Source organism: Coloeus monedula (genome assembly GCF_965178545.1).
Source record: "Coloeus monedula genome assembly, chromosome: 2".
Taxonomy (NCBI): Eukaryota; Metazoa; Chordata; class Aves; order Passeriformes; family Corvidae; genus Coloeus; species Coloeus monedula.
The window spans coordinates 84,914,907-84,936,232 of NC_138782.1; the positions used below are offsets into that span (position 1 = coordinate 84,914,907).

The 21,326-nt window shown below is 42.3% G+C and overlaps 1 protein-coding gene across 24 annotated transcripts in view; it reads left to right on the forward strand.

Annotated features, from left to right (window-relative positions):
- Positions 1 to 4,064: 4,064 nt before the first annotated feature.
- Positions 4,065 to 21,326, forward strand: part of SNAP91 (synaptosome associated protein 91) — a gene marked incomplete at both ends in the record, with an annotated part of 63,239 nt that continues 45,977 nt past the window's right edge. For all 24 annotated transcript variants that reach the window (XM_082299715.1, XM_082299733.1, XM_082299714.1 and 21 more), the window contains one exon: positions 4,065 to 4,194. In XM_082299715.1, the coding sequence (XP_082155841.1) occupies positions 4,065 to 4,194 (130 nt within the window). The remainder of the gene's footprint in view (positions 4,195 to 21,326) is intronic.

The window sequence follows — 21,326 nt, forward strand, 5'->3', positions numbered from 1 at the left end:
AGAAAGGGCATCAAAGCTGGCTGAAGAACTGGAAGACTTGACAAAAGAAACCAGGAAACAAATGGAAAGAAAAGGAGGATTGTGGTGAGAAACCCCCAGCTTTCAAGTGCACCTTAGTGCATGAAAATAGTCTACATGCTTTACATCATCCAAGACATGAGCACATCTGGTGCAGAATTCAGGTGTGAGGTGTGATGAATCAGCCCTTCGACATGCCTCCTTCCCTCCATATGTGTGCTTGAATGTGAGATTAACACAAGCCAATTATATTTTTCTCAATTCAGATTCAATTAATAATGATCTTTGTGTCTCAAAATGACTATTCAGTTTGTCATTAATATATCTGCTCTTCTTTAAGGTTTTCATTATGAAGTTGAAAGCAGAGTTACAGTAAACAAAAAAATCACTGATTCTGTGTTATTTTTAACAGCAAGAACCCTTTCTAGCGGTTTATGTGGCCCTCATCTAGACCTCCAGTGCATTCCACCAGCCGAGCTGTGATCCTGGGTTTCACAGAGCCAGCACACCAGGCAACTTCTTGGGACTTCATCTAAAGCGATCCTGTGAAATGGTAACCCCAACTCTGCATCTATTAAGTCCCGGGCAGCTCCCTCCATGGTGCATCCTTATTCAAGATGGTTCCTACTTCCTGCACGGCTTTTACTACAAACATGAACTCCTGTTTTGTGGGGTGGGGTTATTTTTGGGGGGATGGTGGTTGGTTTTAAATCCAAGAGCAATACAGCTCCAGTAGATCACATCCCCTTACTCAGAATTTAAGAGTACTAATGTCGTCTTGTCTTCCCTTCTTAAAGCACCTTAGGTTTTCATTGAGGTAATCATGCACCAAAAGTTCAGATAACATGCTTGTCAAGAATGAGATTTGCCTGAAATACCTCAATAAACTTTCAGGTCAAGTGGTCCTGGTTTGGCCCAACAAAATCTTTGTATGCAGTCAATGGAAGTCCATCCATTGACTTTAAGAAGAAATAGGGGAGTCCTATGTAGAGCAGTACTGAGCAAATGCAACACAGATGTAAATAAGACAAATTTTCACAGTGTTTTTTATTCATTACCTTCATTACTTGTTGAAGAATATGCAAGTAGTGGCAGATAAATTAAAATCTTAAAGGGCTTCTGTAATTGCACTCTGGTGATTTGTTCCTTTGGGTGCTTGAGATCGTGACTTGCTGCCTTATAACCAAAATACTGGAGGGTTTCTTTATTACTTGCATTTAAATTCAGCTTGCGCTGCATAAATTTTAAGGCAATAGTACAGATTATCTGACTTATCTTTTGGTTCAATATTTTGACAATGTGAAGATATAAAATTAGCTGAGTATTAACAATCACATTTTTTTGTGACACAGATGAGAATCTCAGTGACAGTAACTGTTGATAACAACACAGACTAGTTCAGAAAGTATCCAGACCTTCACACTGAAGATGTACACTAGACATTAATAAAAGTTGCATCACTAATTAAATACTTTGCCTAGCATAAAGTTGAAAACTATCTTGCTTGCAGGAAATAAAACCATTCTAAATTTCTGCTGTGTAGATTCAACAAATTATCAGTAAATCCCAACTGTTTCTTTCCTCTAAAATCAATTGGGAGTATGACCCCAATAACTGATTGTGAAGTACAGAGGAAAAATTGTTTGTGTACCTCTGCTAAGACATGCTTCTAGCTGCCACAAATCACTCCATTAATGACAAATTCCTAGGCACTGAAGTTAACATGTCTGTGGTAACAGGAACAATTTCCAAATATTACTAAAATTTGTCTGTACTTGAACGTGTACTACAGTAATGCTAAAGAATAGAGTATTATCTTTCTGTGCAGCTCCAGGGTTTATTTATTTGCTACTCATTACTGAATAGAGCTGAGAATCACGGACACATTCTTGCTATTGGAATATGAGAGTCTCTCTTACAGGAACATTCAAAGTTTGCAGACTCCTAATGCTGACTGCTAACAGCAATATACACTTTAACATCTTTTTTTTAAAAATTAAATCCCTCTGTATATTCAAGCACTGCCTTTGAGAAAAATTTTGAATCTTGAAATCCAAAAATCTCTATCTGCTCTGCAAAAATGAAGGAGATTTAACCAATACCGAAAATGTGAAAATCCTAACACCTTTCTTCAGTGGTCCAAGGCACCCCATTTTACAGCTATTTTGGAAGAGATTTCCCACAGAAAAGATAACTTGAACTTTTGAACATTATTTTAACAGCATTCCCAAGCTTTCAGGCTACCTAGGGTTTTTAAAGCTCTGTGTTGTTAGGGGAAAAAAAAAAAAAAAAGAATTAAGTAGTGAAAAAGCTGCTGTTTCATACTGTCACAGACCATCCCTTGTCAGTGTTCTGCTCCTAGTATAACAAATGAAAATGGTGCCATATGTCTTTGTATGCAACACAACCCAATTATCACTTGGTGTGCACAACTCTTCAATACTGACTGTACATAATGTTTTCTCCAGCTAATTAATAACATGCACTGACATTGTCTTCTGAAATTTGTTCTTCCGGCAGCTCGAAGTAATTGCTACCAGTGCCATTTCGTTTAGACCCCACCCACTTAAATCACTTTACTCCAAAACTAAGTTCAGCCACTTTATGGTAATATATGTACGCCACATTTCCCAATACTCCACGGATCACTCTGGTATGCTTCAATTACACAATAAATTTGTAGCAATATATCCTCCCGAGTGTAGCTGGGTTGTAACCAAGACCTTTAGGGTATCTTAGATAACAGACAGAAAACCCTTCTGGTGACATATTTCAGATGTTTTTGATAGCAATAACATCATAACAATATTCTGGAGAAATCTCGTCTATGTGCAGTTTTGGGATCCCTCAAGGCACTATTTTAAGCGCTCACGACAGGACCATGATGCAGACGGGGGAAGCATCAGAGGCTTCGGCTCCCCCCAGCCGCGGATCCACACCGGGACAGCCCCCGCGTGGGAGCAACTCCCGCCGGCCGTCCCCGCCGCCACCTCCGGGAAGCGGGATGCGGGTGGGGGAACGGGGTCACCTGACTGCGCCGGGCCACCGATCTGCGGCGGCAGCGCCGCTCGGCTCCGCTCCGTCCCGCCCTCTGCACCGGGGTAGGGGGCGGCGCTGCTGCGGCAGTAGCGCGGGGATTAGGCTGCGGGAGGATTAAGCCGCCGGCTGGAAATAGCAGCGTCGGCTCCCGGGCGTGGACGCCCAGCGCATCCCCGGCGGCGGCGGCGGGAGGGGACAGCCCGCCCGGCACCTGGGGCTACCGGGGCCGGGGGGACGGGGGGGGGCTGCTGCGCCGCGGGGCTCCTCGCCAGCGGGCCGGGCCGGGCCGGACAGCGGTCGCGGCGGGGGCCGGCAGTGCCCTCCCCGGAGCGGCGGCAGGAGGACGGGAGGGAAGGACGCGCTGACAGGTCGGCCGCTGGCGCTCGGTCCATCCTGCTGTCCCCCCGCGCAGAGATGCTGCATGGCGCTGGGCGCCGCCGCCGCCGCATCCAGCGGCGCCCCGCTTCCCGGCGCGGGGGGGGTCTCTGTCGGGGCCGGGGGTGGCGGTGGGGGAGGCACCGGGAGGGCAGAACATGGCGCAACGGTGCCATAATCTCCCACCGGGGAGGCGGCGGCGCGGGCGCTGCAGCGGGGCCGGGGCGCGGCGGCGGCTGCTCCGCGGGTCGGCTCGTGGGGCGGGCGCTGCCGAGGCAGGTGCGGGCGGGCTGCCTCCCCCCATCCCGGGGGCTCGCACCGTGTTTGTGTGCAGCCTTCTTCAGCTGCTGTCATTATTTCTCCTTCATGCGTTCCTTGCAACGCCTAAAATACCCTTCTTTCTGCCCCAGGCGGCTTCTAGCGAGGCAGAGGCTTACACAACGGGGCGGGGGGGCTGCGCCTCGGGAGGGGCCGGGCTGCCCGAGGGACCATTGTGCGTGTGGCGGGGCTGTGCCCCTGCCTGTGCGCGTCCCTGCCGTGCCTTCCCCCCGGCCACAAACCCGGCATCTCCCCCTCCCCTCCCGTGTCTTTCGCCCCTGCAGAGCAGGCAGCAGCCAGCACGCCGTTCGAAGATGTCGGGTCAGACGCTGACAGATCGCATCGCAGCTGCTCAGTACAGCGTTACGGGATCGGCCGTAGCCAGAGCCGTCTGCAAAGCCACCACGCATGAAGTGATGGGGCCCAAGAAAAAGCACCTGGACTGTGAGCATCCCTTTATTGTTTCCCCAGCGAAGGCCCGGGGCTGAGGAGCCTGCCCGCAGGGCACTCTAGTGGGCCTTTGAGCCGGCTGGCTGTCAGGCTTGCTCTAATCCAGCTTGCAGAGCGTAAGGGTGATGGGAAATCTCCAGGAGAGGATGAGTTATTATTGCATTTCTTCTCTTATTGCATAATACTGCTCTTTCGGCCATTTTTTTTTTCTCATGACCTCTTGCCTTTTATCCAGGAAGACAGTGGAAAGAGCACCTTATGGAGCAGGGGCTTGGGAAGAGGGGAGGGAACTGGACACAGGGAAAAATGGACGCACACTTGTCGCTGCCTACTTCTGTCAGGATTAAGCTAGGATGAGACATACATAAATGATATCCCCAGAGCTGGCCAAGCACCAGTGGGGCTCGAGTGGGGCCATCTCCACAACCTTCTGAAGAGGTTCGGATGATGGTGTGCTTAAGTGGCAAGGCACTGGGATAACGCCGTGCTGTAGACTGGGACAACCTTTGGAGAGTTTAAGGGCTGTTGCTGACGTCCCAAATATCTGACAGCAACTTTGTGAGCTATCCACTAGTTTGCATCATGTTTTATTAAAGATGTATGTTGGCTTTATCTCAGATTTATGATGTATTCTGGAGTGACATAAGCTAGTTAAGGCATGAAACAAGGTTGAGGTAAAACATTTATTGGAAAACAATGAGCTAGTCATGTTTCGTCCTGACGATTTCATTTCAACTGTCAGTCCCTGCTTGGAGACAGCAAGTAGTAGAATGGTGAAAGAATTTCATCATATGATATTAATTGGCCTTGTTTACCACTAGTATCTCTGTTCAGCATTGAAGTTGACAGATCAACAGCAGGTGTTAATATCTAAAACTAAGTGGGTTTCCCGTGGTTTTTTTGGACATGGTAAGAAGTACTTTCAAGTGAAGATCAGCAGGTTTTATACCAGGCAGTCTCTTGGCTGCTGGCCATTACTAAATATTGCTGGTGCAGGTGTTTGTGAGTACAGTTCTGATGATGCAGTGTTTGTTAAAAGGAGGTAGCATTACTTCTGGAAAATAATTCCAGATTTCACTTTTAGTGACTTCGTAGCTTACCCTCCAAGCGCCAAAGAGTGGGCTGGTCTTTCAGTATATCTAGATACTCTTGCATATATGTCCAAGAAATGCTGATGTAAGCAGCGTTGGCTGAAGACTCACTGGAGTCTAAACTGTTGTTTAAATAGATAATTGGTCGTGATATCATGTATTCTGTCATGTTTTCTTGTATATTTTAAAAAATCATCTTGGTTATTGATGTCTGTCCTATGTTGTGTGGTAGCTGTCAACACTCTTTAGTCTGTAGGCTCTATCTGGACTGTCCTATACAGACCGTATCTGTTACTAGAAGCTTTAGCTTAAAAAAAGCATAGCTCATGTATTTAAAAGCATGCTGTGTCTCTGTGTTTCTGTGTGTATGTACATATATATAAATAAAAGTATTATCTGGAATAGGCAGGATTAAAGTGAGGTAGAAATAGTCTACCGGTGTTATATTAAGGACTGTAAAGGGTCTGTGTTTGGATATTGGTGCTAATATTACTACTTAAGAAAGTGGTTGTAGTGGAGACAGAAGCCAGTAGAATTCCACACAATTTCATACCTACCCGCATGTCACACATACAAGAGGAAGAAAAGTTATCATTTCTTGGGAAGACATATGCCTGCTCATTTTTCTTTCTATTTTACAAGCTGTAAATAACAGTTCAGAGTTTAACTGGCTGGGTGCATTTCAAGTTGGATAAGTAGCATTTGAAGATGTGAAGAATGAAAGGTAAAAACTTCCCAGTGCCTTACAGTAAGTTTTATGTCAAGGTATGAAGGATTTAGATGATTAAAAATTCAGGTTCGTCACAGAGAGTGATGGTTGGAGTGGTACTTCATGAAGAGCTCTAATTCTGGTATTAATGTTGGGATTCTGTGTCCTTAGGGAACTCCATAATTTTATTTAGTGTCTTAGTGGCCAGGTGTCAAGTCACACAACCTCTCTTCCACTGCCCTACTTAACAACTGGGCTTTGTAAATGAAATTGAGAGATCAACTATTTCACATGGGTTAAGTAGTCCTGTAAGGATAGGACACAATGATGCCTGTCCTCATACGTTTTCTGCAGAAGATACTAATTCCAGAGGGTTATAGGGAGATAATAGGTGGCAAGGTGAGAGGTGGTATATAAGGAAGGGAGAAAAGAACAGAATTAATGTCTTCAGTGTAGAAAAGCTGAGCTGCTAAGTGTTTGCTTTTGTGTGGTTTTCTGTACTTCCTGTAGATTTCAAATACAGACTGTAATATAGATGCTGCTGTCCTTTGGTGTGGGCTCTGGGTGCTGGACAGGCTTGTCTTGTAAAGAAGTACTAAAGTATCATTTGGTTGCTATCATATGCTTATTAACAGGATTTACCTTTTGCTTGAACTCCAGATCTCCTACTAGTGAATTTGCAGCAACTGCTGGAAGTAGTGCCAGATGGCATTAAATGAGTTTCTCAAGTGCCTGTGGGGGGAAAAGGAATGTAAAGCTAGGATGCTCTGATGGTTTGGGACGGTTGAGCTCTGACCATTTTGGACTTTTAAAACTGTTGGCATCCAAAAGTTGTCTTAAAATCACCACAATGATATGGATTCCTATCCCTCATCTAACCAATGTTTGTTAGCTAAATTATTATTCCTGTGAAGAAGTGGGGAATTAAGAACTTTATTTTGATGCAGTGAGAAGGGCCATTGCAGAGTGGGTGAATGAGGCATATGGGCTACATTAAGGATATATAAACTTATAATTCAAGTGGGAAGGCAATCCTTGTGCACAGCATAGGAGTTTGATTCTTAGAATTGTTCTGAAAGATGTGTTAAGGCTTCACCAAGGGTTTAATTGTGTGGGACAAGACTGCTTCCAGCCTCAAATGGGAACGACTCTGATGGTATCAAGAGGGAGATGCTTTTGGAGAAGGGAAGTAACATGACTTCCAAATGTGAAAACACATGATAGATGAGGGGAAAGTAGTTGATCTCAACTCAGCTCTTTTTATAGGATCTCACTCAGAAACACACCTTCAAGTTTTCATTTAGGGAAGTGAATTGAAAACTAGTGAGGCTGTTACATCTGCAGGTGGTTGTAACAAGTTCCTGTTTGTGAAAATGATAAAAATGGCTGGGATTTTCCTTGACGTATTTTGCTGAGTGAATTGCTTTGCAGCAGGAGGAAGTTCTGCAGTGTGTATTCTGAGAAGACCACATGTGTCTCCTGACTTCTTCAAAATAATTCTCTTAAGGTAGAAGACCCTCCCAGAAGCCTGATCAAGAGCTGGGAGATGTTTGTGAAAAGTGGAAGCAAAGCAGATGAAGATCAGGATTTGATTTTCTGTGGCTGTGGAGATGACCTGTGTATCTGCTGTAATTTATTTTCATCCCAAGTTTAGTTTTGCATATTTGCATGTACCTGGCAAGGAGAGGCTCTAAAAAGAAGTTTATGGTTTAATTCATGGTGGTAACTGAACTTGCAGGGTGGTGTCTGTATTTTGCTTATACAGACACTTCTTTCCTGCAGTGTTCTGCCTTCTGCAATCTCTACGGCTGACCTAACAAGTTTGAGTCACTGTGGTCTTCAGTGTTGAAATAGAAGTGTCTGTTGACCAAAAGCAGTGCATCAAACTTTTTTGCCTAGGCTCATAAAGATGAAGTTGCTAGGTCCCACAGGTTAGCCTTAGAAACCTCTGTCTTATTCCTGAGGAATATCTGTCTCTGTTTTTGGGAAAGGTGGGGGTCACTGGAACTGCCTCGAGTCCCTAGACTTCAGTGTCTGTTGACTCGGTGGGTTAAAGGATAAGGTTGACCAGGATGTGTATATTTCAGAAGTAGTTTGCTGTTTAAGTGTTTTGGGGAGTGTTCCAAGTGTGTTGGCACTTGTGGCCCTTTCCTAGTGGGAGGAGTGCAGATGTACTGCATTGCTCTGCAGTCCAGGTGACACTCGGTCCTTACGGCTGTGGGAGAATCATCAAGAAAATTGCCAAGCACGGAGTCCCTGCACACAATGGGCTTAATCCTTCACACTTTACTAATGCAACTGCTTTTATGTCTCACTGTATCTTGTACTGCAGTAATTTGTCACAGTTTCTGTGTGTGAGAAAACTGACTTTGTTTAAATGTTACCATTGAAGATCAGCTGGAATACTCTGTCTTGGCTTTTGTTGTCATAGCTGGTGTGGATGTTATAGTGTGAGCTCCTCTGTCACCCCAATGAATTGCTCTCACACCCGAAAAGAAAAAAATCCAAGCAAGCAGTTATTTTCTTTAATTCTTTATTGGATGTTGGATTAGCACATTTATTGCATGTAAGGACTCATCATCAATTTTTGTGTTGAATGGCTGTTTCTGTGGGCTTCTACCATGTCCTTTCCCAAAAGGGTATTGAAGACACACTTCATTTGGAGGCATGTAGATCTCTGAATAGGAGTAGAAATGTCTGTCATGGGTAAGGGGAGGTAATAAGAAGGCTTTTTAGATTAGTTGTTCTTGAGTATTTAAGTGGCATTAACTTTCAATTCCTCCCCCGGCCTCATACTGTTTTTAAGGCATGTGTAATTCCAAGAGAAGACTGCCCTTTTAATCAAGCTAAGACTTAGCTAATTTTTCAAAATATGCTTGAATCAGAGTAGAAGTTTGAATTCATGTTAAGATCCAGATGTTGAAATATGGGCAGGATCACTTCATCCTGTGGATCTCAACTGTTCTGTGTGCAAATTGTCTTATGGTGCAATGCCTAAGAAAAGGAAGAGGGAAGATGAGGGAACAGAAAAGTGAGTAGGCACTGTAATGTTAAACTTTTTTCATCTAAGCAGTGTAACTTGATAAAGATTGACTAGTCCTGAGGGCATGTATTCTTAGTCTTTTTCAATAGTAAGAAAGATCTTTCTGTTAAACATGCTTTGTTAAGGTCATGGATGACAAATTCTGGGACAAGTCAGGTCTTTCTGTTGTATTGACTTCCACCGTAGACCTTGATGGAGTAGCTGTTTATGAGATGGTCAGGATCCCAGTGACCAGAGACTTCTATTTAGTAGTTGAGTGTGTTTCATAATAATCTCATAGTGTTGCTCTCTTAGATCTGAGGTGGCAGCAGTTGAACATCTTCTAAATGACAATAACAAAAATATGCGGATTTGATTGATTTTCTGTGTTTTGATTTCATCTATGTCTCTGATTTCCCAGCCTCACTCTTAAACCCTGTATCTTCTGTGCATGCCATACATGGGCCTGTCACTCTAGTGAGGAGTTCTGTGAAGTCTCCAGGAAAATGCTCAGTAAGTGTGGTCAGCCCATGCTTCTGTGTCTCTGTCATGTGAAGGATCCCCTGAAGCGCTTAAAAGTAGATGACAGCATAGTTTTGAAGGGCATAAAGCATTTTGAAGGCTACTCATTTTCTCTGCTTCTGGCTGGATTGAGAAATTGGTAGCCAAAGAGGAGAATTTCCTGCGTCACGGTTCCTACTTTTGAAGAAATGGTAGTATAGTAGAGGCACACTGCTTCTAATATTTTTCTACTGCTGCTCAAGATTCTTGAGACTCTTTTGCTCTTCCTGCCCTGCTTGCCTTCCCCAGTGCTGGGTGTCTGTGACAAGTTGTTGGCTGCAGGGCTGGCCTCTATGAGAAGAGACAAGGACCTGCTCTGTGCCAGCCACAGCCAGCTCCACGGTGGATCTGCTGCAATACCCAGCTAAGCCCATCCACCAAGTTTGTGGCATCGCAAGGTAAACAAACCCATGAAAAGGCAGAAAATACTTGACAGACAGAGGAAGTGGGAAAAGGAAATGGCAAAGGGTACACCAAGGTTAGAGGTAGAGCAGAAGGTACAGGATGCACTCCATGGTGCTGAAGCAGATATCCTCTGAGACCTGTGGAAGAGACCCCTGTTGTCAGAAGTCACAGCTCCAGCATTTCCCAGTGCTACCAAAACCTTGCCTTGTACATTGAGTTCATTCCCTGTCACCGAAGAAAATAAAGGGATAGACCTTCCTCAGTCAGCTGTGGACATACAGTATTGCTGAAGGAGCTGGCTCCAGTATTTCTGAGGATGGGGAAAAATTGGGGCTGGAGTGATGACATTATATCCCTTCCCTCAGCCTTACTGTAGCCTAAAGGTGAGTCCAAACAGTACCAAACAGTATCCTTAAGTTACCATGCCCTGTTCCTTTTTTGGAGCACAGATCAGGATGCTGGTAAGGGTAGAAAAGCACAATTTCTATTGTGTGCCTAGCGTAAGTACAGGGGTCTCACCAGTGAGTGATAAACCTTGAATCTCCACGCTTCAACACATGGCATGCAGATTAGGAATAGTATCCTGCCTGGTTTGGAGAGAGGGGTTTCAAATACCATAAAAACTAAACAGCAAGGAGTAAAGCAAGGCAGGAAATCAGGGTCTGAATCTCAGGGCAGGACATATAAAGGAAAGGATGGGTCACCTGGCACAGGACTGAACCCCGAACTCAGACTAAATGAGATGATAGAAGAAGCCTTCTTGGTAACCTTGCGGACAGTGGTCTGTAGTGCAGGGTTTGCAGCAGTACTTTTGTTCCTCTGAGTCAGCAGTACCAGCAAGATTGCAGTGTGAAGCCTCACTGGTAAGCTGATATTAGAGTATCACACCCCATCAGATTCAGCACGGATGCTTGGTTTTCCTTCTGTCCAAAATTTTGCTTGGATGAGAGCTGGTGGTTTAAATTAACCTGAATAAACCAGATGTTGGCAATTGCTGGAAGACAACTGGAATACTTGGCGCAGGCTAGCTTGTCACTTTGCAGAGTATGGTAAGGTCTGCTTTTTCTGGAATCTTGCAAACCATGTGCTAGACCCTTAAAACAGTTTTTAATGCTTTTAATTTTGCTATTTTGATCTGTTTACTTCAGAGCTGGCTGAAAATACTCAAAATCAATACAAAACATGTTTTGCTTGTGCTCATAAAGTCTTCTCTTTAGATTGTGAAACACATTTACTGAAGCAGTTGAGAGCTGTAGTTCAGTAAGAGGGGGAATATACTATACTATCCATCTGCACTAGCATCACAAGTGATATTGGACATCAGCCTTGAAATGAATGTAGGTGGAATACTAGAACAGCATTTTCTAGGCTGCTGGCAAATGGGGCATTCACTGGGCATCTGAGGCTCACAGTTTAGTTGTAGGCACAGGAAATGGCAGTGCACAATATTAGCGCTTCCTTCTGGACCAGCCACGCCTAAATGCCCTCCTGTTTCTCTTTTCTGCCCAGGATAATGTGATGTCATGCTTTGTTGTAGGTTATATCTCTATCTTAATTAGTTTAATGAAAGGGATTGGATGCTAAAAGGTCCTGATGTTATGCTAATGTTGTGTGTTTATGTAATTTTTACTCTGGCCATCTGAGCTGAGGCAGCATGTCAGTCAGTTGCCTTTCCTAGAGTCTATTTTTTCTAGCTATTGATAAAACTCAAATGTGTTACGATGGTTTTTGTAGAGGGGATTTTGTGAGTAGATAGACATGATCATGCTTGAAGACCACCAAACCTTGCCACCCATGTGTACTGAGAACTGCAGGTTGCTGACAGGACATGTCTGCTTGAGTGTGACTTGTGGCAATCAACTCCTTTTGGTCGTAAGCCAATATGCAAAATTACCACAGGTAAAAAGCAAATTGGCAGGAACTTCTGTGTTGCAATTGGACCACAGAGCTCTAACAAAACAGTTAAGCCATATGCTTTGGCAAGGTTGCTTTACTGACTCAGAGAAGGAATGAAAAAGAAAACAATGTTCTTTGCTCATTGTTTCTAAGTGTTTAGGAGACTAGGTTATGGCTGAGATGCAAAACACTGTTAAGGGTAGATTGGAGAGTTTGGTGTCTACTTGAGCTAAGATTGTTGTACCATACAAATAAAGGACCAAAGGACACGTCTTTTCAAGAAAGTGTCTTAAACTTTTCTGTCCTAAGAAGTGATACAAGGCTGTGGCTTGACTACTGACAGTACAGTACATCACTTCAAACTGACTCTTGGCTTGGCACGAGTGCTGATGACACGATGGCAGCAGGTGCTTCCATAGCAGATGGTCAGGGGTTAGCCTGCAGAGCCTGGCAGGCTCCTGGTGCCTCTGGCATAGTTTTGTTATATATCTTAAATCACTCTGATAGTTTACAGAATGTTCTGAAATGGTCGTCCACAGAAGTGAGAGAAAGACATGACTGCTCAAAGCATGAATAAAACATGCTGACTTGTCGCCCACCTTGTTTAAATGTATGCAAGTTGACAAGTTTAGAGGAAGGTCCTCAGAAGAAGGCAGTGATCAGGGATCCTGCCACAGTGCAGGACAGCACTAGGAGGGTGCACGTCTTAAGCATTATTGAGGAGCCGACGTAGATGCACTTCAGTGTGAGTTCAAACTGATTTTAACGGGACTCTTCCTTTCACTTCTTCCTCCAGGGAGTGTAGGACTTGTGTGAAAGGGACAAGCCAGCTGGTCTGTTTCCTGCCTGTGAAGGCTGCTGTTTCTCATTACATATAGGTCAAATATAGATGAAAACGTTAACCTGTCATTGCATCAGTCCTTTAGCAACCCTGAAGTTTTCAAATCCAACCTTTTCAAATGGAGACTTGGGTTTGGATCCTGTTGCATGACTCTGGAATCCAAAGTATGTTTATTGTGCCTGTAGCTCTTAATTTAAATTTTATAGTTTCATCTAAATGCATTTATAGGAAAATGTACATTCTGTTAAGAGACAGCAAGCCAGAAGGAACTCAGCATATTTAGTGTGCCAGTGTTTAGAAAACATTTACATTTTATCATGAGTTGTGTTTTGTTGTGAGCAAGTGAAACAATGGTATTTTCATATGTGAGCCTTGCCTGTGACTTTCTGATCTGATCTTTCATTCTATGAAATGACTATGAAAGACTACGTTAGAGTTTTTCTGGTTTTGCTAAGTTGATTTAAATTTCAGATTGCTTTTTTGTTTGTGAATGGCAAGAGTGTTAACAGGCAAGGTTTGCTGTGTTTGTAATAGGTGAGTTTAAAGAGCTGCTTCTTGTTAATCCAAAAGCTGGAAATTGCTTAGACAGTATTATGAGAAACTACCTTTCAAATATCATGCTCTATATCATGCTTAGAAATTAAATTGGCACTTCTGGGTATTCCAATCCAGAGATCTGACTCGGCAAAAAGCTTCACTGCCTGGGTGTGAGCCTGTGTGATGGATTCCAACTTCCTCACTCATCAATAGCTTGATAGGAGACTTCTACTGCCAGTGGCAAATGCATCATCCAGAGGCATTGGTGACTTCCAACTGTAGATAGCTACTTAATACTGTCAGGTTTTTTTAAATGTTAGTAGTCCTCACTGTATCTTCTACCTCTCAGGTGGATGTTCCATTGAATTTAGCAGATTTTGGGTTTTTTTGCAACATCAGGAAATCTGCATTATGTGAAAGGCTGCCTGGCTCATGTTGAAGAGTCAAATCTATTGGAAGTAGAATTTAGTTTTTTGAGAATTTTTGAGACTTAAACTCACCTGTGTGGCAGAAGCAAAGGATTATTGTTTAGCTGATGTAGTGCAAGGGAATGGACATCAAGGAATTGCACGGTTTCGTATTTTGCCTTTTTTTTTCTTAACTATGAAGGATCAGTCATTTCGTTAAAAAGACTGTTTTAAGGCACAACATTCACATATGAGGCAGCCATCTGGTTTTAGGAACTCTTCTGCTTCATGGTAGATACCATGGATACAAGACAATGGATTGAAATGATAGCAACCGTGTTAGAAAGTACTTGCCTCTTAGTTGGAGCTGCTTCAGTGTGCTTCCAGGAGGTCATACTGTTGCACTGGCTTGTGCAGAGGTTTGCATGACTCTTGATTTCTTTTTCCTACAGGTATGTTCATGTTTTCAACAGGGCTGCCTGCATGGTTGTGGGCATTTCATTCCTGGTGAAGAATTTCAGGTTGTGTCATTCTGTGGCATCCACTGATGAACAAACTGACAGCTCTGAGAATAATCCTGCTGAGGGAGTAGGAAAAGCATGGACCATGGTCTGGGTATTGAGTAAGATGTGTCATCTTCTGAGGCTGCCTACCCAACTGATCTCTTTCTAGCATAAAGTCTGTAGCTAATTACCATGGCACTGAAGTTGCTTGCACATTTTCTCATCCCCACCCAATTTTTTTTGTTTTGTTAATGTATTCCCAACATGTAACAGCTAAGTACTGGAGCTGGAACATCAGGCTTCTTGCAATATATTTTCAGTCTTGTTCAGCTTTTTAGGGGATTACAAATTGCTGTTCTAGGCAGAGTTGATAGGCTAGTGATAGTTTCATTTCTACAAGTTTATTAAAAACAAATGGTCTTCTGAGGAAAGGAGATAATTTGGGTGTAGAATTCTTCTCAGATTCCAGCATGGCAACTGAAAGAGCTCTGCTACCATGCCTCAGCTGATTATCACTTTCTGACAGATATGCTTGGAGTGTAAGATCAGCCCAGCATGTAAAGGCTGATTAGAAAATGCCATAGTGCAGAGATTACAGTAAATGGCCCAGTGCAACTGAGGCAAACATGAAATCCTTGTGTTTCTAGTGTAGCTGTACTCTCCGCTAAAAGGTGAAGTTGATCCTGTTACTGCTATTCCAGCAAGCACCCAAGTGACAAGAGTTATGAGTTGATACAACCAACAGGTAATGTTAGGGGTTGGTCACTTTCATGGAAGGATAATCATAGGCCACAGCTGGAATCCTGGTATCAGGTTGTGGATGTCCCTAATGTCAGTAGGCAATTGACAGTAGTCATTTCAGTAGATTTTATTGACTGTTATCCTTCTAAGCAATAATCTTGTGACTCTACAATGCCTTTAAAATTGCTTTGTTGTTTGCAGCAAGAGCTAGGATGCAAGAGAACTGTCACTTTAATGCTTGCATGGAGGGAGAGAACAATTCCCTTAGAGGAAATTGAATAAATGATTTGAAGGCTTGGCAGAAGATTGGCTGGTGGTTGCAGTTTCATCTCTAAATTAATGTGTATTTTGGTTAAGGCTTCCAGGTTTGAAGTGTTGAAGGAAATGTCTTGTAGAATGCAGTCTGAGATTTGCCATGCAGGATGAATGTTCCTTTTCATGCAAAGTTATTGGTCAAAAGCTATTTGTAATGTTAGCGCAGTTTTTCCATGTCTCTTCTACCCCTAGAGTTTGGCATCTAAGATGCCATATTACAATAGGATGGGAAGTAGCATTTCTCCAAGACAATGCTATTATATTTTAACTTTATAACCTTTGGTTGGTGTCCACCAAATGGAATTTTGCGTATCCTAAATTATTAAGGGCTATACAAAAAAGGTAGTGCAATGATGATTTGTGGCTCAGCTCTTACTTCCAGTAAATCAATAAAATAGAGAAGTGGCACATTTAGCTCCAGAATTACTTGGTGTTTCATATCAACTTAAGCAGAAATGCTTAATTCTTGTATTTGAGCAGAAAAATGCATGTTTCTGTTGAGCTACTTGTGGAGCAGGATTTGTGTGGAAGGAGGATTGGAAGTGGGTTCTGTGGGTGAGAGGAAAAGATCATTAAAGCTGTGATTTCTCATCTTTCCTCCACTTTGCTGAACTTGTATTTTTGCCTGAGACAGATTCTTTGGTATTCAAAGTGAGTGAATTCTGTACAAACGAGGTTCAAGACTGAGCTTCTTATGACTTTGGACAGGGAAAAGTTTCCATGCTTAATAGCTAATACTTTTCCTACAGTGATGATGCTTAAAAAAGCTGTGATAGCTGTAGTTGGGAAGAAAGCAGGCAGAATTCTTGGACCATGGGGCTTCTTCCCCTTTGTTTAGTGTTCTGGCTTCATATGTGTGAGGTTAAAAAGGTGCTTTCCGTAGCATGTTTATAGTAGAAATTTTGTGTAGCCTATCTGCTGTTACTCCAGATATGTAATTCCTGAGTAAAAATGAAACTTCTATTCTTCTGACTGGTTGGGTCGTGGGTGTCAGCAAGGTCTCAGACTTTATTCATAAAATAAATTAATTGCTAATTAATTAGCAGTCTTAAAGACTATACTTAAAACCTCAGTGACAGCTCCTTAAAACTGGTGGCCTGAGTGTCTCCTTTCAGTTGTACTACTCCCCTTGTAAACATTAAAGGTCGTGTGTGCTGTTCTCCCCCAGAGGCAGTGGAGCTCTGAGTTCTGGGAACTTCTCTTTTATGTAAAAAATATTCATAGTTCATGAAACTTGAAGGAATTGCTTAAAGCAAGATCTATATTTTTAATCACGCCTTGCCCCCATTATTAAGTACTTAGAGAGACAGCTGCTGTGGTTGCACCCTTTTAGATCCAGTAGAAGACCATCTGGTGATTGGCTTTTATTTCCTGTTTCCAAGAGAGCTGAACCTGAACCTCTCAGGAGGAAAAGCCATACATATAAATAATTAAGGACCAGAGGGAACACAAGTGCAGCATAACTGAGGTAACACTGCTAATGAGCTAGGGTGATTTTTGCAGGTGACTTAAAGCCAAATAACTTGCCTTGATATGTTGGTTAAGGAGGGGTGCAAACCATATGGAAGTATGTTGGAATAAAATCCAGCAATGTGTATGAGCAGTAGATTTTTCACTTTGTTTCAAAATAGGTATTTGATGCTATAGGAGGTGGTGCAACGTTGTATTTAAAAAGGAGTAGTGAGATAGTAAGATGATTCTAAGGCTAATTAAACTCTCAGGCAGAGAAATTGGAGGATGCTTCAAGAGAAATTTGCTCGTACTCAGTCATTTACCCTGTCTGCAGACCCTTCATGTGATTGATAGGTTCTGCAAAACACTTAATACTATGGGTAGTAAAATATGCCTGTGAGTAGGCAGAAAGGAAGAAATTGTATATAAAAACTTGGTGTGGGGTGCTGTTGTGTGGTTCCAAGATTGATTTTTGTGACCTCTAAAACTTCAGGATCTGCAGCAAGTATTTGTCCTCACAAGAGTCTGAGATATATTTTGGTAGGAGGAGATCTTTGAAGTAAGGCTGGAGAGAGGAGGTAGCAGTCCCCCGAGGGCTACAGCTGCATTATTGGGAGTCTATAGTACCTGGAGAGCACGTGCTCAGTGGAAGATTGTGTTTAGGTTTGTTGAGTTGGCATAGGCATGGAGGTTCCAAGGCAATATCTAAAAGATGCTGGACTTTGATAAAGGGTAGGCTTGCTGGCATCAAGGTGAGATGCAGCAACCCTTGAGGCAGACTTCTGGGGAGGAAGGACGAGACAGCATGGACTGCTGTTCTGCTTGGGGTGATTGTTACAAGCCAGATCAACATGTGTGTTTGTGTAGACAGGGTGAGCTGGAAGTGAAAAGAATAAATGATAAATTATATTCTCAGAAATGAATTCCAAACTCTTTTCCGTTGAATTGCCTGATAGTCAAAGCCAACAACATTCAAATTATCTAATGTTCTTATGAGCAATTGTTGTGGAAGCAGAAACTGGTAACTTTGTTCTGCTTTCCAGTACTGTTTTGTGGTCAGGTGTCTGTAGATATGGAAGTTCAGCTCTTGCACTGGTTAGCACAATGCGGTAGTAGCTTCCTAATACAGTTCTGTCTTGCAGGGGAGGAACTGTACTCTTACTTGCCTATTTAACTTTCTTAGTTGATGCTTGAAAACTCTTACTCTGAGCTACTTCTTTCTGTTCTTGGCTAGCCTGAATTTGGAACAATCCTGCATTTCCTTTTCAATGGGTTCAAGGCATTATTTAAATACTTACAAGTGAGAAAAAAACATCCTGAAGACTATTTGTAGCATTTGAGTAATAGCTAGGAAGGTCTGTAAGGGGGATACTGTTGGAGAGATTTGGCAAAGTTTGGGAACTGAATGTATGACACAGCTCAGATGCTGAGGCAGCTTGTGTGTTAATTCAGTCTGGAATGACAGCTGCTCTTGAGCTGGCACTGATATTCCTCTGAACAGGGAGGTCTTGTGTGCTGCTGCTGTTTCTCTGCATACTGAAATGTAAATTGTGAATAATTAATCATGAACTGGAAATCCCAGGTCTGCTTATTAAAGAGTTGGGGGGCGGGGGGGGGAAGGCTGAAACAAACCAGGAAAAATCCCTGCCCAGATCCAGAATACAATCTGGAAAGGCAGAGGACTAAGAGAGATTGTTTAAAGTATTGTATAATCTCTCTCTTTAAGAAAACAAAAAACTAGAAACTAGTTTTTAATGAGACTGAAAGAGTCTGGAATTCTGAAACCTTTGAAATGTTCTTACTGTTCCCTTTTTTCACCTTATGGGCTTAATAAACACTAAGCTAGTCCCATCTTTTAGTGGGCTCTTCAAAATGCCATGAAGAGAGAGCTTAATTTACTTCAGTCTGCCTCACTGAAGCCTCTCCCATTCTTCCTCTATTAGGCAGGTTTGTCTTTTTATTAATGGAGGTGTTAATTAGGGAAGAGAAGTAAACCTAGAGTATGATTAAATTTCAGTTGTCTTAAGTCTGGGTGTAAAAATTGGTCTGTCCAAGAGCTTAAAGATTGTTGTTTAGATTTAAGTTATGGTGTCAGAGAATTGACAACCATTTATTTCTTCTATGTGCATTGATTTTCCATCTCAAAGCTTAACTAGAAAAAGTATATCAAAGTAAAATTATAATTAAAAAACGTGTCTTTAATTGAAGAAGTCTTTAAAATAGCAGCTATGAAAATGTGAGGAGAGGGAATAGGAGAAATCATGTGCTGTGATTTGGCAATTGTAATTTAGTCCCACAGTAAACAAATGGATTCAAATAAAGCATATATAGGTCTTCATTCTCCAATCACTTCTGTGAAAGTTGTGATAAAAGCACTTGCTGCTACTGCAGTACAATTCCTGATTTCTTACTGTGCTTGGAATTGGTGTTTGAGCTCAGTGTCTGGGTTTGGGAATTAGGTGTCAGTGTACTGGATGCCTGCAGTAGCAGAAACTGCTTCAGGAAGGTACCTTTAATCCTTGTTTGCCCTACTTGTGTGTGCCCCAAATGGAATCAATTTTGCAAGATTGCTTCATATGAGTTCTGTTGAGTTGTTCTTCATCTGTTACTTCTTAATATTCCCTATTTTGTATTAACAAATGTACCTGTGACTTCCTTGGAAAACTAAGCTTTATTGTCTCTTTGTAAACTGTCCAACCCATAAATGTCTGAATCTGTGTGTTTTGAAGATGTAGTTTCTAGACTTTTTTTTCCTGTATATGCTTTCTTTTTCCTTGTGTCTGTTCTTCCTTACCATGTTAAAGTAAATTAATTTTTCTGACTCTTATTTTAAAATTTAGCTTAGCCACCGAACTCTGCTGCTCAGTTTGTTAAAGTTAGCTGTGCTGTTGCTTCACTCCAGATGCTGATGGTTGCTGGTTAAGCTGAGACGCTGTGGTATTGGGGAAAGAAATCCAGGAAACTTGGATACCTTATCTTTGTGGTGTGACTAAATGGGAAACAGTTCTGCAAGAATTATTCCCCCACCCTCAATCTTCTTTTTCTGGCCTCAGATGACAAGTGACATCTTCATGCATGGTTTAATTCTTTTCTGTGCACTGAAAGTAGTAGATTTAATTTTAATCATGCCTCTCTATTTTGTACACTATAATTACTCATGTCCTAAAACATTCAGGGCTGCAGTCTGAGATGCTGTACCCTGCAGCATTTTGGAGAGGAGACAGGAATGACTGAGTGACTTCAGAAGCAGTGCTGTGGCATCATACAGCAGTGCCTTGTTGCCTCCATTGCCAAAATTTCTGTGGGTGAATTCCTCTGAGGTTTCATTATCTAAAGTGCACCGATGGAATACACAATTTATAGTGTCCCTCTTTCACAGAAATCTACATACTGAAGCCCAAGACGGAAAGCTTACAAATTTGATGCATTTCCTTATATTAATAAGACAAATGCTGTCACTTGCAGTAAAGTCTCTGAGCAGGGTAAACAGTGAGCAAGCCACTTGTGACTTGCTTCTAGGTTTTTACAAACCACTGTCTTCTGTAATGCATTAATCAGCAGTACAGAGTGAAAGATCATTGGCCTGTTTGTACAACAAGCTCAAGGAGAATTCTTAGAGCTCTGTGATCTTGAACTGTTGTCATTCAATAGCATGGCTTTACTACTATAATACTTGGTCTGCAGAATTTCCTCCTTCAAGGGTAGTATTGCTGAGGTTATAGTAATAAACACATTTCAGAAGGTGTTCTGCAAAAAACTCAAACCCAACATCCATAACCAAGACAACAAAATGCCATGACAACAAACATCTTCAATACAAACTTAGCAAAAAGATCATAAAATTTTTTTCTCCTGTCTCATCCCAGAAAATCATTCTCCTGGCCTAAAACTGAAGGCAACTTGCAGCTTTTATGCACATGCAATAGACAGTTTTATGTGCAAGCAAGCACTGTGTTTTTCCCAAGCTTGTGACTCTGAGCTTGAGATTTCTTAGATCTTAAGTAAGTCTGTGTAATAGAAGGAAAAAAACCCATAAAGATTACGTGCTAGGATTTTAAAAAACACCCAAACCAACCAAACAAAACCTGAACTTCTGAATGCTTCTGCTGCAGCAGTGTGGGTTCTTTTACACAGCAGGTGGGTCTCCGTATCTGATGTGACTCACTGATCTGTTTAGACAGACTTGTCCTCTTTGCTTCTCCTGTCCTGCAAAGGCAGAATCAGTAGTTTAATGTTGAGCCTTGACTTTCCACTCTTGGCAGCATTAATGCTCTCCATTGCATGGGATTATGTAGGGGAGGGAAAGGAAGTCTGCAAAGTGGTGACCCTGCTGTCCTAGTGGATTGAACTCCTCTTGTAGACTCGCATAGTTTAGGTGTGCATGGATCAGTCATAAAATACCCTGTCTGCTTTTGAGGTAGAATATCTGTAATCACTGAATGACTTGAATAGTTGGAGGAAAATTTCTAGTCTGGGGGTGGGGAAGAAATCATTAACAATGATTCCTCTGAGGAAAAGACAAGTATTTTCATTTCAGATAATGCTTAGTCTAGTAGTTAAACTTTTAAATTTTTCCTGCTTAGGCCTTCAGACTTTAAGCCTTGGCCCTACAATTAGATCTGTGTTTGGTGCTCTTGTTGTTGCAT